This window comes from Brachycentrus maculatus, unplaced genomic scaffold (assembly GCF_059751285.1).
Source record: "Brachycentrus maculatus isolate JH-2025_06_01 unplaced genomic scaffold, ASM5975128v1 h1tg000148l, whole genome shotgun sequence".
Lineage (NCBI taxonomy): Eukaryota > Metazoa > Arthropoda > Insecta > Trichoptera > Brachycentridae > Brachycentrus > Brachycentrus maculatus.
Genome location: NW_028280901.1, coordinates 895,747 through 915,000, shown reverse-complemented (window position 1 = coordinate 915,000; position 19,254 = coordinate 895,747). Strand labels below are relative to the sequence as shown.

At 32.1% G+C, this 19,254-nt stretch overlaps 2 protein-coding genes across 3 annotated transcripts in view; one reads left to right on the top strand and one right to left on the bottom strand.

The window, feature by feature from the left end:
• LOC148308789 (tubulin alpha-3 chain) overlaps positions 1–11,833 on the top strand; it is a 22,508-nt gene extending 10,675 nt beyond the window's left edge. The window contains exons 2-9 of the mRNA XM_088261166.1: positions 140–362; positions 5,601–5,773; positions 6,371–6,499; positions 6,639–6,809; positions 7,607–7,810; positions 8,636–8,691; positions 9,688–9,897; positions 10,616–11,833. Coding sequence (XP_088117292.1) covers positions 140–362; positions 5,601–5,773; positions 6,371–6,499; positions 6,639–6,809; positions 7,607–7,810; positions 8,636–8,691; positions 9,688–9,897; positions 10,616–10,799 — 1,350 coding nt within the window. The 3' untranslated portion in view covers positions 10,800–11,833. The remainder of the gene's footprint in view (positions 1–139; positions 363–5,600; positions 5,774–6,370; positions 6,500–6,638; positions 6,810–7,606; positions 7,811–8,635; positions 8,692–9,687; positions 9,898–10,615) is intronic.
• Positions 11,834–12,822: 989 nt separating this feature from the next.
• On the bottom strand, positions 12,823–18,377 carry LOC148308788 (palmitoyltransferase ZDHHC6). 2 transcript variants are annotated; one of them, XM_088261169.1, is made up of 9 exons: positions 18,217–18,316; positions 17,916–17,941; positions 16,508–16,689; positions 16,342–16,426; positions 15,731–15,858; positions 15,006–15,176; positions 14,656–14,868; positions 13,654–13,841; positions 12,823–13,182 (listed from the first exon to the last, which is right to left on the bottom strand). In XM_088261169.1, the coding sequence occupies exons 3-9, from the start codon at positions 16,664–16,666 to the stop codon at positions 13,020–13,022; spliced, it is 1,107 nt and encodes a 368-aa protein (XP_088117295.1). In that variant the 5' UTR covers positions 16,667–16,689; positions 17,916–17,941; positions 18,217–18,316; the 3' UTR covers positions 12,823–13,019. The 2 variants fall into 2 exon arrangements, with proteins under 2 accessions (XP_088117295.1, XP_088117293.1); XM_088261167.1 differs by lacking the exon at positions 17,916–17,941 and having other exon boundaries at positions 18,217–18,377.
• Between the last annotated feature and the right edge of the window lie 877 nt (positions 18,378–19,254).

The following is a 19,254-nucleotide window of genomic DNA, read 5'->3' as shown; positions in this document are numbered from 1 at the left end:
AAGTTCTTCCAGGACTTTGGACGAATCGCATCCGGGATCTCCAGCTTGACAGTAAAATATTCTAATCATTGCACTAGGGAGGAGGAAAAAAATGCTATGCTGGGAAAATATTCCTAGCTAATTTATTGGGATTTTCCAGAGGGAATGCATCTCCGTGCACATCGGCCAGGCGGGCGTGCAGATCGGGAACGCGTGTTGGGAGCTGTACTGCCTGGAGCACGGCATCCAGCCCGATGGACAGATGCCCTCCGACAAGACGCTCGGCGGCGGAGACGACTCCTTCAACACTTTCTTTAGCGAGACCGGCGCCGGGAAACACGTCCCGAGAGCTGTCTTCGTAGATCTTGAACCCACTGTAGTCGGTGAGTGATTTTGTATTTAATTTTACTTGGAGATTTTACAGAACAGTTAAATATATTCACATTACTGAGTAACAAAAAATAGGTACTTGTACCATTTACAATTTTTCACATATCGCTCACTCCTTTCAAGAACGTCATAAATCAAAAAACTTGATTTTTCAGGAACGTTTTTAATGTTTAAAAATATAATACAATGTATTAAAAATAAATATCAAGCCACTTATTGAACTTTTTACTGTGCAACAGATCATTTTAGGTAAAACCTGAAGTTTTTTTCTCCATATGAAAAATATTTGATATTTTAAAAAAAATAATTAAACAATACCTTTTCTTCAAAATACAAAAACAACACTTTCTGCCCTGTAGCGGGTAAATATTAAGTTAAAAATATGCCTCTTTCGCTGGGATACAGTACATTTTCTGGGCATTCCGAAAACATGCACAACTGAAAATTGACGATTTTTGATTTATGACGTTCTTGAAAGGAGTGAGCGATGTGTAATTTAATATAAATACCTATTAAACATAGGTATTTATATTAAACAAGGACAGGAGGGAGGAAAAGGGGAAAAGGGTAAGATCAAAGCTCAAGTCCAAGACAAATTAGGTATGTGAAAATTGGGACACACTAAATCTCAGCGCTCACAATGTCGAGTAGAACATATTATATCAAAATTCCTATATTAATCGTTGACCAATTTTGATGAACGATAAATATAGGAACCATGTTTAGAGTTTGTTCTACTCGTGGGAAGCGCTAAGGTGTCAGTATGTCCTGGTGATCCGACCGGGAACTCTAAAACTTATACCATCCAGTAATTCCGGCGAATCAATGTACACAAATATTTGATATTTCCGTTCTAGACTTCCTCATATAAAGAGATATTACTAATATTACAGATATTTCTTGAAACATTACTATTTATCCTAACGGTCCATCATATCATTCTTACATGGTTTCTTCTGTCTGTCTCCCTTCAACAACTTTCCTGATCCTTCTTTCTTTGAAGAAGTGATGTAAATGAGATATAAGCATAGATTGTCTCGGTATCTGAACACAGAAGTCTGGGTATTTACAGGTCTTATACAATATTACACGTGTTTTGGATGATCTTATATTCTAATTAACTAACTAACCATTATGCCGCTTCCTCGCGTAGGTAGGCAGAGAAAATAGAACACCAAATCTGTCTTTGCAAACATTATTCGCCTCTTCCACATTCATGTTACTCTGTACATACCTGCTGATAAAACTAAATAAATAGTAATATTAATAATAATTATCCATTTTATTAACTTTCACTTAAATTAAGTATATAATAACCAAAAAATATTACACGGGGTATTTATGTTTCATATTTTAATAAAAAGGAAAATTTCTGACTAAGAAACATATATTCGCATCAGCAAAGCGTTGTAGAAGCATAAGTACATAGTATTTGCAATTCGATGTAAAAACATATATAGCATGACCAATGCGATGTAAAAGCATTAGCAATACAATAATAGTATTAGCAATGTTATAAAAAACATACATATCGTAGTCGTACAGGAGAAAGACACCAACTAACAAAACGTAAAATGTTCAGGGGGACCATTTAAGTCACTTTTACTTAGCAAGAAAATAAAAATCAATGCTGTTAGTCATTTTTAACAACCCAATTTATTATACTTCCAAGTTTAAAATCCTTTGGGATTTTTTTCAGGGCAATATTAAACTAGTAAGATATCAAATAGTCAATGATCACGTTTTTGTAAAAAATGCACTAGGTCGCTTTCTCCTATATGACTACGATATAATTAGCAATTAGGTGAAAAAAACATATCTGCATACATACTATTAGCAATGAGATATAAAAACATACAAAGTATTAGCAATGACATCTAAAAAAACATAAAATGGATGTATTACAAATGCGATGTACTAAACTATGGTAAGAAAAGCCACACGTGTAATGTAAGAGAGAAAATAATAAAACTTCAGCAGAATCTTAAGAGGGCGCCTGGCGTTGAAATAAAGAATAAACTCTCCGGCCGGTCACTGACCAAAAAGAGTACCGCAACCATTCTAGCCTTCACCGTCACGCTGGAAGTGATTCTGCAACATTATTCCAGACTCGGTTATCGACCTGAATTAGTCTGAAGCAGAAAAGAGCCTGGCCGACGGAATCGGTGTTATGGCCCACAAACATTCGGAAACGAGAAGTGCCTGAAAGTTTTATGTTAATCGCCTTGTGAGTCATGCTCCTGAACGCATAGATGAGTCAAATCTTTTTGCTACTAAAAATAACTAAATACCTACTTCATTATTTATTCAAGGACCCAGGGACTTCAGAGTATCCTGATGCAAAATATCATGTAAAGATTTCATATTATTCACGATATTCATAAATGTGTCAAAAAATATGTTTACAACATTTTGAGTTTGTCCAAACAGTTGGATCTGGATTATCTTTAATTAGGTTGTATTTTATATATAAAATAATTCCTAATTGGAGATAATCCAAATTTGTAAACAAATATTTGGACACACTCAAAATGTTGTAAATGAATTAACTGGTAAAATTATAAGCTAAAATAAAAAATAAATGAAAAGGATATTTTCTGGCGTTTCTCATTTATGTGAATATAATCCAGGATTCGGACCTAACATAAAAATGAAAGATATTCTGCTCAATAAAATCACTTCGCTTCACCACTTCACCGTATGGGTAGGCAGAGAGAATAGAATGCCACACCAATCTGTGTTAGCAAACAATCTTCGCCTCTACCAGATTCATGCATCTCCTCATACATACCTGCCGATTATTCCGACTTCTGATCTGACCCCTTCTGATCTGAAGTTTTCCTCAGTCTTCCTTTGCTTCTATTACCAACCACATCCGCCTCAAAAATTTGTTTTACTATTCTTTCTTCACTTATTCGATTGAGTACAAAAAAAAACACTGATTTTTTATCATTATATATCTTATTAAAACTTAATAAAACCGTATAAACCGATTTCGAAGTAAACAGCTTATTCTTCATGATCAATTAATACTATTGATTTGTCTTAAAAAATAAGCAGTTTGATTCCAAACTGGTCGACGTTATAATTATGTAAATTAAAAGATAATATTGATATCATAACATCGTTATTTTGTAAGTTATAATTATTTATCATTAACGATGATTTATCTTAAATAAATTAATTGCATATAATGAACTGACCTAAATGTTAATGTTGGTATTTATAAGATTGTAATAAAAATTATTCTAAATATATTTTTTTTATGTTTTTTTCGGCACCTAGGTAGCCGTTAAATTAACACATACAATAGTAATTAGAAGATATTTACCATAAAAATACAATTACTTGAGAGCTAACTGCAGCATAAATAATTTTCTATCATAATTATGAAAATCTATAATAGTATTTTTATTTTAATGAATGGTAAGTGGCGAACCGTAATGCATCTTTGTAAGACGGGAGGAATATCTAATTTAACATACTCAACCTATGAAGGATTGTATTAGACTCGTTTTGTATTTATATTTTTATTCATCATTTTCATTTGGAAAATTCGTCTTTGAAAAAAAATTACTTTCGTAAGTTGGCCATGAATGACGTCACAGAAAGGACGGAGTTATTTTAATGTTGGTGTCATTGCTAAATTATTGGCGGATCTATTTGTTGATGTCTATGGTCCACCCTCCCAATCCCCCCTCCCCTCATATTTGTATAACACAAATGGTAGTGTAGTGGTAAACAAACAATTTCTGCAATCCAAGTTTGATTTCCGGCTTCACTATGTAGCCTCAATGCAACGGTGCCTACGTATGGAACATGGGTACTATATGTAAAATAACATACATGCATGGAGATATGCACTTCGAGTTCTTCCGTTCCGTTATGTTGCCAAATACGTCGGCAATTCTCAGCATTATCAGAATCTACTGGATTTGGCTGCAATTTACGAATATCACGAAAACAGACACTAACCCAGATACCTACGTAGATACTAATACCGAGTAGTCGTAGATAGGTATTTAACTCTTTGGCTACCAAAATCCGATATATCGGCTTTCGGTACTCTGGCGAGAAATACCGGATCCATCGGCTCTAACGTCATGATTTATAAAAGTATCAGATACATTTTGAACAGTATGTCAAAAATTCCTTCATGGTGGTGCAAATTTTTTCGATTCATATCATGTTTTCTTCTTCTTTGATAAGTTATACATCGATATTCAGAATTAAATGATCATTCATATTTTCCAACTAGCTTGAATATTTATAAAAAAAGTTACAAATATACTCAAAGAGAAACGAGAAAAATAAGGTATAATAAACCAATTTGTTTCCTCAAAAAGTATGTCGTGTAAAGCTGTGATATTCTTTAAGTGATACATTTTACGAGTCCTAGTAGGCAAGGGTTAAATACATTCCAAAACACAGCAGTTATAAAGGTATTTCAAAGTTTAACTACAAACAATGTCAATGACTGTGTACATTTTCCACATGAATATGAAGGGTTGCGTTAATTTTACCCGATGTTTTCGCGTGAATAATTTTGTAATTTATCCCTCGTGAAACCGCCAGGTTTAAGATCGTGACAAATAATACCACCATATTTAGACTTCATCATGATAAACGGGCGATCAATTAAACGGCGCATGGTTTTTTGTCGTATTTTTAGGACCCTATAATATTTGGACTCTATAATCTAGTTTTACTCGAAATAGGTATACAAATATTTAAATGTATATTCAGTGCGTAGGTAGGTACCTACTTTTTGTTAAAATTAGGTACCAAATTCAAAATGTTCTCTTGGTTTCCGCAGTGTTCTTTTTTTAAACTGCTTATTTTCCCTCTTTTTTCCTAATGGACAGACTTGCCAACCTAACGTTGTTTTATTATATCTACCAAAATCCAAGTTTACCAATTTACCAAAATTGGTAAAAATTTAAATGTTTTCTTTTGGGTTTAGTCTAAGGAAATTGGGTTTCAATTGATTTTTTTAGAACATAGATGGCAACCTTATATTTGAAAAACAATTTTTCCATTTTAAAAATCAATTTGCCTATTTTAAAAAAAAAAGTATGAAAAGGGTCTCTTTATAATGTACTCAGAATTATATTTGTGTATACATGAAAATGGACAACACAGAGAAATAACAATGTAAAACAATATCAGAATAAAATTAAACATCTAAAAAATAATCAATTAAGAGATTCAATGTTATACTTTTCTTATAGATGAGGTTCGCACGGGAACATACAGGCAGTTATTTCATCCGGAGCAACTGATCACCGGTAAGGAGGATGCAGCCAATAATTACGCGAGAGGTCACTACACCATCGGTAAAGAGATTGTGGATGTAGTGCTGGATCGCATCCGGAAACTAGCTGACCAATGTACCGGCTTGCAGGTGAGGGAATGACTTATTATTCACCGTCTTTACTTACTGGTGCAAAATGCAAATATTGCATTGATACAAATTTCAAAACCATGTTGATATTATTAGCAGGCACTGTGGCGTAATTGGGTACACGCTCGACTGCGAAACTGGCATCACGAGTTTGATTCCCACCAATTGCAAAAATAATTCAATAATATTTATTTTCAATTCGTCTGGGTGTTTGTGATATATCTTTTCACATCTACCTTCCCTACGCTTACTATTCTACCTGCAAACAAGTCGCTAAAATAGAGGCTTTGCTTGGGGTAATTCCTTTAAAAAAAATCAAATAAAATTCAATCGCTCACAAGAAGTACAGAACACATTTTACCAGTAATGTGTTTTTAAACGCATCATAAGCCTTGCGTTTATGAGAATGAAATGTTCTTTTTTATTCATATCTCAACAAAGAGGAAGAAGAATATTAAAGTCTGGTCATTTACAGGGGTTACAACCTGTCGTAGGAAAGTTTAAGTGATCCTTTATATGCTTATATTTTTTATAAACAAATTATCAAAAAATCAATTTATTTGTTAGCCAGATAAAATCAAATTATTATTTTGATAGGGTTTCCTGGTTTTCCACTCATTTGGAGGAGGAACTGGATCTGGCTTCACATCGCTGCTGATGGAACGCCTCTCCGTCGATTATGGAAAGAAATCAAAGTTAGAATTCTCCATCTACCCTGCACCTCAGGTAAAAACTAAATGTATGAAAAAAAATTCATATCTTTGAACAAATGGGACTTCGGTAGCAAATGATATACTAAAAATGCACATAAAAATATCAAACCATTTTCATTCATGGACATAAGTGATATATTTTATTATTTTAGGTTTCAACTGCCGTTGTGGAACCTTACAATTCTATTTTGACCACACATACAACCCTTGAACATTCAGATTGTGCCTTTATGGTAGACAACGAAGCCATTTATGATATCTGCCGCAGAAACCTGGATATTGAAAGACCGACATACACTAATTTAAACAGGTTGATTGGACAGGTAAAAACTATTTACATATAACCAATAAATTACCTGCTTTCATGTCTAGAGGTTGTATTAACACATTTTGGATGTTTGTTTGATAATGTCTTAATAAGACAAAACGTATCACATATTATCATATATCGCTCACTCCTTTCAAGAACGTCATAAATCAAAAAACTTGATTTTTCAGGAGAACGTTTTTAAAATGAAAGAATATAGTACAATGTATTAAAAATAAATATCAAGCCGCTTATTGAACTTTTTACTGTGCAGCAGATCTTTTTATATAAATACGTTTTCTTCAAAATGCAAAAACAACACTTTCCGCCCTGTAGTCGGTAAATAACAAGTTAAAAATATACCCCTTTTGCTGGGATATAGTATATTTTCTGGGCGTTCCGAAAACATGCACTACTGAAAATTTACAATTTTTGATTTATGACTTTCTTGAAAGGAGTGAGCGATATATGTAAATAAAAGTAGAATTCAATCCAATAACCTTGTTTAATTTTGGATATATTACCCAAAAAATTAAAATGAATTCTACCAACTGTCTGCAGTTACAATAAACATTTTGGACGGGTGTTTTTTTACGCTTGCGGACCGTTAGTGATGGGATTTGATCATTTTTTACGTATAGTTAAGACCTTAACAAAGAGATTAGTACATAATATTTATAAAAAAAAACATTTAATATGTAATTCCTTCTTTTTTTAAGGTAAAAATACCCTTACCGTCCTTAAGTATCAATCGACCAAACAGGTAGAGATACCTTTTCCGTCAAAAGTGTTTTAAGACAATATTATTTTCAGATTGTCTCGTCCATCACGGCTTCCCTGAGGTTCGACGGAGCTTTGAACGTGGATCTTACAGAGTTCCAGACCAACTTGGTGCCATACCCTCGTATCCACTTCCCCCTCGCCACCTACGCTCCTGTCATCTCGGCAGAGAAGGCCTATCATGAACAGCTCACTGTTGCCGAGATCACCAATGCTTGCTTCGAGCCCGCCAACCAGGTTCAAAAACATTCACAAATATTTTAAAAGAGAAACTAAACCCTTTCCGGTCCCAAAAAATATATAAAAATCCAGGTAAACAGTTACACATTCCAATGGGCTAAAATTTATTTTACTCTGCTCCATATAAAGTTGATACAAGTGAAAAAAGTTGTGAGCTTACATTTTAACTTGTTTATGCTTAAAAGCGTCTTTTACATACTGTTTATGCTTAAAAGCGTATTTTACAACATATTGTTTATGCTTAAAAGCATATTTTACATACTGTTGGTAGAAAGCGGGAGATGCTTATAAGCGTTCTATTCGCTTACTTTTGAGACACCAAGAAACTCTGTACAGATCGGAATTGGGTTTGCGGTTACTTGTGATTAGTATACAACCCTAATTAGTATACTAATTAGCGTAGGGGATGATGAAAAAATCGACAACAATGTGTTAATAATACTAATGATGATAAAAATATTGAATGACATTCCATATGGGAATGTCATCCACAAGGAAAAAATCTGTCGGATGAGATTCGACATTGGATCGGTAAGGGTTAAACACAACGAAAGTGTTCTAAGTGAGGGTCAAAACTAATGTTTCACATATAAGTCTATTACACAGACAAAATAAGAGGGCATACAGCCCTGTAAATGTGTGTAGGTATTTGTTGATTTTTCCCATTTTGTAACATTTTTTATGTGTATCATTAATCACACACCATGTTTTCAAAACGGATTATATATTTCATCTGACAATTTAAAAGTTTCACTGGATACATTTTTAATTTTGATTAAAAAGATTTTTGGATAGATCATTTAATTTAAATTTTCATTGCAGATGGTCAAATGCGATCCTCGCCATGGAAAGTACATGGCATGTTGCATGCTGTACAGGTAATTTCTCTTTTCATAGCAGTCATATTACAGACACGTGTAGTAGAGTAAACGTTTGACTGCAAAACTTGCATCGCGGGTACGATTCCCGCCAATTGCAAAATTAATTGAGCAAATATTTATTTTCAACCTGTTTGGGTACTTTTTTAATGTATTTTTCACATCTACCTTCCTTGCTACCCTACCTGCATACAAGCCTTCAATAATAGAGGTTTTGCAGGTTATTTTAATTTTATTTATTAGTAAAAAATTCAAGATGTTAACTCCAGAAATAACCTATCTCAAGTCGCTTTTACAAACGGTTGGCAAAAGCATAAAAATAAAAGAAAAGTGGAGACTTGCATTTGAATTGTTACTCCTCAACTAAAGGTATAAGCATACCATCAAATTTTAATTTAATCCAAAAAACGTAACCAATTCATGCTATTTTCTTTGTAAAAATGGCAGAATTGTAAACAATAAAACAAATATTAATAAACATTATAATGTTTCCTCATTCTGAAGTTGACTAAATTGCAATATTTAATTTGAATAATGACTCATCTGGAATATTATATATCGCTCACTCCTTTCAACAACATCATATATAAAAAATTGACAATTTTCAGTTGTGCATGTTTTCGAATGCCCAGAAAATGTACTGTATCCCAGCAAAAGCGGCATATTTTTAACTTAATTTTTTTCCGCTACAGGGCAGAAAGTGTTGTTTTTGCATTTTGAAGAAAAGGTATTGTTTAATTATGTTTTTAAATATACTAAATTTTTTTCAAATGGAGAAAAAACATTCAGGTTTTACCTAAAAAGATCTGTTGCACAGTAAAAAGTTCAATAAGTGGCTTGATATTTATTTTTAGTATATTTTACTATATTTTTAAACTTTAAAAACGATCTCCTGAAAAATCAAGTTTTTTGATATATGACGTTGTTGAAAGGAGTGAGCGATATGTGATTTATGTATGTAATATATCAAAAATAAATAAGTATATAATTTTCTAGAGGAGACGTAGTCCCTAAAGATGTAAACGCCGCCATTGCAACTATCAAGACAAAGCGTACAATCCAGTTTGTGGATTGGTGTCCGACCGGGTTCAAGGTGGGCATCAACTACCAGCCCCCCACCGTGGTACCAGGGGGAGATCTAGCCAAGGTACAGAGGGCCGTCTGCATGTTATCCAACACCACAGCCATTGCTGAGGCCTGGGCAAGGTAAGGAAACCAATCAGGATATATAAATGAAACTTTAGAGTATTCCATCGTTATCCAATGGGGTTTTTTTTCACTTATGATTGAATTTTTACTATTTTTTATGTAGATTCTAATTCAATTACATACTAGCCTTAGTGGTTCATTATAAAAAATAGATATTAAATTGTGGTTTTGAACCTGCAAAGTCTGACTCTACGACACTAATCATGGGGCCACAACCCGACACTACTACGTACTAGGTATCCATATCATACCCAAATGTTAAAAAAACAATTTATTGTTAATTTTCAAATCCTTAAAAAAAATTATCTTATATATCAAGATTTGTACACAGCTTTGCGCAGTATTGAACTTTGGTTTTGATTGTGTGATTGCACCTTCGCATAACTATCACAAACTGAGAAATTATATTTTGAAACATAAAAAGTATTTAAAGTATCATTCTGTGTATTGAATAAAAAATTCTAAAAGCTGAAGAATCAAAATTAAAGATATTCATATATAAAAATATAGTAAAGACGTGTTTTTCATTAAGAATTTATTTTATTCAGTTCACAGATTCTTAGATTTAGATACAACAGAATTCATGACTGAATTTGATCTAAAAAGAGATATGTAAAATTTTCGATGCAAAAATGATATTCTTTGCCAACGATGCTTTACAACTCTTTTGACATTTGAATAAAACGTAATATTTCAAATACCATTTTCTTGTCAGGCTTGATCACAAATTCGATCTGATGTACGCCAAGAGAGCCTTTGTGCACTGGTACGTGGGAGAAGGAATGGAGGAAGGAGAGTTCTCCGAAGCCCGAGAGGACTTGGCAGCTCTGGAGAAGGACTACGAAGAGGTTGGCGTTGACTCCGTCGAAGGGGAACTTGATGATGGAGATGAATATTAATAACCTTTACATTTCAGAAAGAAATTTTGTCTATTGGTATTATCATTTTTCGCTATTTTGTAGCCACATATAATTATATAAATAAACGCATCGAAGTCGGGAAAATTATTGCAGAATATGGTTTACATCTGAGTCATTTTCTCAAAACTTTCAATAAAACGAATCAGAAAAAATAATAATAGTAAAAATGTGTTCCTGACATTTCTTTCAAAGCTTTTAATCTTAATCTTAGTTAAACATTCAGATATTTTCAAATGTTTAAAAAATTTAAATATTATACTGGATACAAGTGCCCTATTTTTATTTGACAGATAACCCCTAAACAAACATCAAAAATGCATCTATTTGCCTTTGAGTGGCTAGTAAATAAATAATAGTTGGTAGAAAAAAATACCTTGTTATCTTTATAAACAATAAATGTTAGTAAAATCAAATAATGTGGAATCTACCTACCCTGCTTCAACCATTTTCCGACATGGCGTTGATAACTTTTGCAATTTTTCCATAAAAAGCTAATAAACAAATCTACATACATATTAGGCAATAATATAAAAAAAATGTGTGGATATTGACGATAGTAATCAATACCAATTAGACTTAATAAGTTTTCTTTCTAAAATGGGAGCCCTAGTAACTGCTAAAAGAATTAATGTGTGCTTTATAGAATGTAAGAATCAATTTCTTTTTAACATTTTTTATAGTCAACATTTTACTACGCACTTAATGGAACAATGAATTCCCTATGCAAGCCGCAAGTTATTGATGTAAGATTTTATTCCATTTATCGACAGTTATGGCAACATTCCCTCCTATTAATATAAGGATATTTTGTTAAAATATAATTTGTCGACTTTATAATTTAGTAGGACATATATCGAAAATAAATCCTGGCCTTTTCATTGCAATAAAATGGGTGTGGCAGTTATTTTATAAAACTCCTATGTTTATTTTATTTATAAAACTTAAATACACTAACAAGCCTTCTTTAATGAATATCATATTCTAATAAACATAATAAAGAAAATAACATACTATTTAGTGTTTTATTACTGAAAATTATATATTTTTAAAAAATATGGTAAGAATACACAATTAAGTAATAACTTTGAAACGGTAGTTACGTATTTTATAATAACTCTACATACTAAATAAAAAATATACAATATACCAATTTAAAAATATTTTTGTGCCCTTAATTTCATATAATAAAGTGCTTGAATTTCACATATTTACATTCCCGAAGAAATATTGATAATTTTAAAATCAGGAATCATATGTATTTCACTAAACAAATAAAATTTATCTTGGTTTTTACATATAAAAAAATTATGTGTTTGGATTATTCAGGGTGTATTTTAAAATATAAGGAACAATACTTAATATTAAAAAAACATGGACAGAATTGATTTTGTGATGAAATGCTGCGAGATGGTGCGAGTTTCATTGTAGAATTGAGTAAAATGACACCATTTCTGTTGATACAGTGTCTAAATTGGCATCTCTTGTAATATTTCTAAAAGTGTAATTACGTCATTGTTGCACCAAACGAGCGATATGAGGTATAAGGGAGTATGTTCGGATATTCAGTTTTTACAAAATAACTGCTTAAAACTATAACAGATTTAGTGATGTTCATAAAACTGCTCTATTATTTAGACCAGAAATTGCAGAGACAAAGACGGATTAGTGGCGGGAAATAAATTATGCTTATCCGTTTAAGGGTTTAAAACAACATAATAATAGAGGCATCTTTAGTTTTCTATTGCAAAGAGAAAGTGATAAATCATGGTAGAAAAATATATAACCTTCATTTGTTTAATAGGCATTGAATGCTATAAACGTTTTCAATATTATTTGGTAATACTAAAATGAAAATATGAATTTTTAAGTAAAAAATAAATAAAATCTAATATGTATAACAAAATAACATATGTACTTGAATTGATTTCATGTTCGCAGACAATCAAATCAAATGGTTTAAATGATATATATTTTTTTAAACGAATAGTAATGCTTGGCTTAAAAATGTAAAATGTTTGTAAAAATAATAAATAAATGTTTATTTTCTTTTAATATATATATATAAAGCGCTAACATTCTACTTAAGTTATTCAAATTACAGAAAAAACATAAATATTTTGAATAATAATTACTCCAGTACGCATAGCTTCAGTATAAACCTAAAAGAATTTTATAACACAGTCTTTTTGTTAATACGCTTTAGATATTTTTCTTAGGTTCTAATTGATCTTCGTAACACTCATATAAGTCGTCAAGATCTCCCTTTAATTCAGTAGCAGCATTTCTAGGGAACCAGCCTCGGACACGATCTTTGGGAGAATAGGTTTTGTGTTCATCAATTCTTTCACCAAACAACCAGTACCTAAAACATAAATAAATAATTTATAATCAAACAAACATGGTGTTCTAGACGTTCCTGTGATAAAACTGAGGTAAATATTTTTATCAAGAAAAAATATTAAAAACTGAGAAGAAAAAAATCTGTAGTGATCTTATAAATTTTAATATACCCAAAATAGAATGAAAGATATTATTTATAATAAATATTTATACTTTGGGTCGTACTGAAACCTTCTTGACATCAGAAAAAATATACAAAAGTTGAATATCTCTGGAGTGGCATTGTGTCTACTCCTGAACCTAGACTTTGTAGTATAATAAGAACATCCTGATATATATATAAAAGCTGTTAGTTCAGCATAAGAAGGACAGAAGATCAAATAGACGATAATTCAATAATTTTGTAAAAGAAAAGGAAGTTTAAACATCAGTCTTGCAGTCAGGCATCTATTCATGTGTTATTAATGAATTCTAATAACAAAACAATACATACGGGCGCCATCGAGTGACAGCTACATTGTCTCCCTCTTGGAGGGCGATTCGGGTCTCATCGGTGCAGGGCGGTCTGATAACGGTGTTAAGACCAGCAGAAAAGGGGCACCATCCTCCCGATATGTTCCTGTCTACCTGATACACTCGCATACGCACCCTCTTCTCTTGTTTCTGATTCAGCTGTTCAATCTGAAAAGAAAAATAATATATATTGGACTCGATTTTCTAGGTTGTATTTATCAAAATTATCTGGGTTGTAAATTTACTGGAGTACTAAAAATGTATATGTTTGTATTTTTTTAAATTGACTTTACACAGATATAATGAACACATGGTTTGCAAGAAAACACTTAAAAGTGTCTTTTACATAATGTTGGCAGTGAGCAGGCGCTTTTAAGCGTTCTATTTGCTTACTTTTGGTGGCGCAAGAAATTCCAAAAAACATTGTATAGATGGGAATGGAGTTTGTGGTTCCATGTGATTAGTATACGACCCTAATAAGTATACTACATAATTAGGGTAAGGGTTGATGAAAAAACCGCCCGACAACAATGTGCTAAAGTCTACTGTATGTATCATTTAAATGTATTGATACATTATTAAGTAATCTATTCATCTGTCTGTTTGCTCCAGTACCCGTTGCTTTGGTACAAATCAACAAAACATGAGCAATTGAAAAAGTTTGTTAATTTAAGAAAATAATTTTTTGTAGGTTAACCTGCGTACAACTTCTCGAAAATTTTTAGCACAATTATAGTACTAAAATTTATAAGTGTTGCGCAGTTGTCCGTACATACATGCCAACTGACAATGAGCAGTGCATATACACATGCCAACTGGCTATGAGCAGTGCATATACACATGCCAATTGACTATGAGCAGAGCATATACACATGCCAACTGACTATGAGCAGTGCATATAAACATGCCAACTGACTATGAGCAGTGCATATACACATGCCAACTACGGAGAAAGAGTTAATGGAAGAATGATATTACTTACAGTTAAAGTATACTGATCACAATTTTCTGCAACAGGCCATATTATGCCGTCCCCAGCAGGCCATCTTCTGCATGTCTCTTCGATGTTTCTTCTCCACCCGAGGTCATAGGGAAATAAAAACTTGACAATCTTTTCTCCATCCATAAGCCTGTGATTAGCCTTCTCTTCTATCCAGTCTTCAATCGCAGTACGGTTCCTAACAATACTCTTAAACTGCAAAAAAAGATAATGTACAGGCAAATTGTAAGAATTTTATACATAATTGCATACTTTTATGTAAAGTTTTTTCCTGCCATTGAGATTATTGCATTTATAAAGGCAAAAATATTTAAAAGGACTGTTTATAATACCTGAAAGTAAAATAGCATTCCTACAGCTAGGACGACACCAACTGCTAGACCCAGAGCTAGCACGGTTGCAATGAGTGATCTGACAGTAAATTCTACAATGGGCTCACTGCGAGATCCATAGTACAAATACCAGTTCCGGTGAATTCCACGATACAAACTCAAAACTAATATCTGAAACAGACAAAATTATACATGAATATTATACATATTGAAACAGAGTAGACAGTTATTGGCAGCGATGTATGACAGTTACCAAGAGCGGTCGAACAAACAGGAAAATATTTATTGTAACTCTAGACAGTTGGTAGAATTCCATATTGAATTGTTGGGTAATATATCCAAAATTAAACAAGGTTTATTGGATTGAATTCTACATTTATTTATGTATATGTTAATATGTGACGCGTTTATATTATCAAACACTCGAATTAAGACATTATCAAACACATTGATAATGTCTTAATTCAAGTGTTTGATAATGTCTTAACAAGACGAAACGCGTCACATATTAACATATACATAAATGAATGTAGAATTCAATCCAATAAACGTTGTTTAATTTTGGATATATTACCCAACAATTCAAACAGGAAAAACTCTACATCAGCTAGCTTTGTAATGTTGGATACAATGAACTACAAAGAGTATAGTAAAATTTTGGTAAAACTCCTAGATAAGTCTATAAATTCGAGTTGTACTGTAGATTAATTTAAAGAACAACTTACTACAGTTGCTTGTGTACAACCAAGGACTGCAAATATCAGAAAGAGTGAAAAATCCCAGTGGTTGGCCCAACCGACACATCCATTTATCCACGGACAGTGATGGTCCATTTTCTTTACACAGCGACCACCTAATTGTAAAGAAAACAAATGATTTTAAATATTATTTACATAATATATTAAATAAAGTAAACAATCACATTGTTAATCAATTAAAATGAATCACTTCATGCTTTAGAATGAGGACAAAAAAAATGTGTGGTACTTTGCGACTTTGTGCTTTAAAATAAATGTCTGTTGAAAACAAAAAATGCACTGCGATGTACGGTATGAGGTGTGATTGTTGCACAGGTGCTGTATCATAAAAAAATATATATTTATGTCAATATTATTTTAAGTTTTGAATAACAAAGAAGGAAATTTTAATTTTTACTTTTAAAATAACCTGGCGCTAAGGATATAAATGAACTAAATAGATTGCCGAGTGAAAATGATTACTTTTTTATTCTAACTTCACATGCACCAACTTAAATATAAGGAAAAAGTACCTATTAGAATAAATAACAAAATAAAAACAGAATTTAATATGCATGAGTACTTTTAAAAAATCTTACATTTTCTACAATGATGCGCTCTTGGGGCCTTATACCCTTCACAGACAGCACAATATTGCAGGAATTGACAGTCTTCCTCTTTTTCCTGTAAGAAAAATAACAACTCACCTTACAAAATATCAAAAAAATACAAAATGAATATCATATTGTATAGAAATATTATTACCGGTTTCCATTTAAGGGGAACAAATCCCGGTCCGGTAGTGAGGGCAGATAGGAAATAAAATATGGTACATCCGGCAAACAGGAGGAACATTCCAGCATTGAGTGTGGAGCCCACTGACGTCCATGGGGGCCACCACATACTGAGGCAGTGTAGGGTCATCCATGTTACTATCTTAATAATACCTTAAAAAAATATATAAAAAGTTATTAGTCATGAAGATGTCTGGTAACACATTGGATTTTCTTAGATTTTGACTAGTTGACAGGGTTTTTTTTTAATTTAATTTCAATATTGGTAACAAAAATGTACTAAAAAATATAGAATTCTGTCAATGGGGGGCCATTATCAATCTGTCCGTTATAAAGGTTGATTGAAAAGAAAGAGAGAACAGACCTTCGCACAACTTCAAGGATCCAAAATTGTAAAAAGCCCTTTCAGGCTCATTATTGCAGTTTTGCATATTGGTGATGTATGATTTTCTGTTTCAATACTATTTTGCAAACTAGTATCATAAAACGAAGTCAATTACGAGGCCCTAGTGCAAATGCAATATAGAGTAAAGGTAAGCAATGTTGTTTTCTTTATATTTTTCCAAATTTTTAAAGCTTTTGTTACAAAACATTTATATTTTCTTTTCGATAGTTACATTGATAAGTAATTTATTAAAATATTGAAGAATAAACTTCACTTTGTCTTTGTCCTTATCATGTTAAACGTTCAAATTTATCTAAAAAAATATATAATTAGAAGGTTTATGTACTCAATAATCGATTTGTATAGTAATGTTAACTTTCATTAAAACATTTCCAAAATCCATGCATTTCATATTTGCAAAATGACAACTTATTGGAAAAGTAGTTATTATAGTTTATCATTTGCAATATTATCTAATTACTAACTCCTGCAAATATCAAGCAGCGACTGTATCATAATCAGATGATTAATTGACGACATATTTTGGCATAAAGCTGACGATTCATTAGTATGATTTTCAACCAATCAAAAATGCCATCTAGGCCATAAAATACACTTAGACAAGTAAATCAGTCTTAACCTTTACATTCGGAGGAACAATTATTTTTTTTCAATAACATACATTTAACACTGTGGGGGGTGAAAATAAGATATCATTTTTTGGTTAATTTCATTCCTTCATGCAGTCAAAATTTACAACATGAGAGGTTACACAAAAATCTTAAGCAAAATGTTTATATGGAAAGCTAACAACAAAACAAAGGATTGATGAACAGAAAAATGAGGTTAGGAAAAAACTAAAATAGCATAATTAAAAGCATGTCGAATAAAGTATCATTTATTTGCATATGTTAGCATTAACTTGTTAGCTTTTGACCAATGTTAGATGATTTTATATATCAATTAAACTTTGAAAAAATATTTTTATAGTTACTTAGGTCTGCCGGAAAACTGGATAAACTATGGAAATGTGAGACATATTATCAATATATTGCTTTTTAAATTATAAAACAACTTTTAAATTATAGAAAAGTTCTACAAAAAATACAACATAACATTTTATAAAAAATAATCCATTCGGAAAAATTGCCAAAGGAACAAGGCCAACTAAATTTCAATAAACGGCAGAACACAACTTTTATGATAATTAAGGTTTGAATATAATCAATTGACGTATTTAACCTAAAAATATATTTTAATAAAAGTTTCAACGGTAACGTTTATGAAAACCTTACCCAGTGCTATTAAAGGCCCCCAGTGACAAATTCTAGCAAGCGGACCGAAACACATTTTAAAAAGTGATTATAAATATTCTAATCATCATTTAATTAAGACATCGGCAACCGAAAATCCAAATTATCCAGAATCAACTGCTCGACGAGTTTCTTATTATGTTATCTTGTCACTATATAGAGATGAGCTATAACCTGTGATTGTCACTGTAAACTAGTGACTCGTAAATAACGGGTATTTTCGAAAATCACAGGTTATAAAAGACATTAAACTGACCGCATCGCAGAAATTTTCTTGTCAAATTTAGACGAAATCCGCTTAGTGCGCATAGAAAACTAGTGATTTATATCAATATAGACCAAGTCAACATATGACATATTCTGAATTCAGAACTACTGGACAGCTAAAACCCTATTTTAATATTTAAAAAAAATTAATTGCGAAGTCCGACCATTTAATAAACATGAATACATCTAATCCACTTCCTCAATCAAATTTTTGTAAAATTTGATAAGTCTTAATATAGAAGTTATTGGCAATAAACTCATTATCGTATGTTTTCATTACTGTTCTTCAGAATCAGTATTGTCAAATAACGGTTGTTTTCAAATAGCTCGTTATTTTACAATAGAGCCAGTTACCAGACGATCTGTGATTGGAATCATAAAGAGCTATGTATGTAGCACATCCCTATCTGTCACTTGTGACTTATTTTTGTTTTGCGCAGTTGGTAGCATTGAAAATTATGTCCTTCGCAGTGAAGTTAGTCGCAATTCTAAAGGATCCATTACACTAATTTCAAATTGGTAAAACTAGTACTTATTTAAATCTGTTACTAACTGCCTGTGCATCTCTATAATATAAAGTGCGTTACATCACCATATTGCGAATGTGAACAAGAGAAAAGGGATGCAAACCATACGTTCTTTCAGTGTCCGCTCACAATAGAGATGGAGAACTTTCTAAATAGCTTAACACAGGCGGGAATCCAACTCCCCACCCAAGTGTCTACCCTTCTTTCTGAACCTAATCCTAGAATT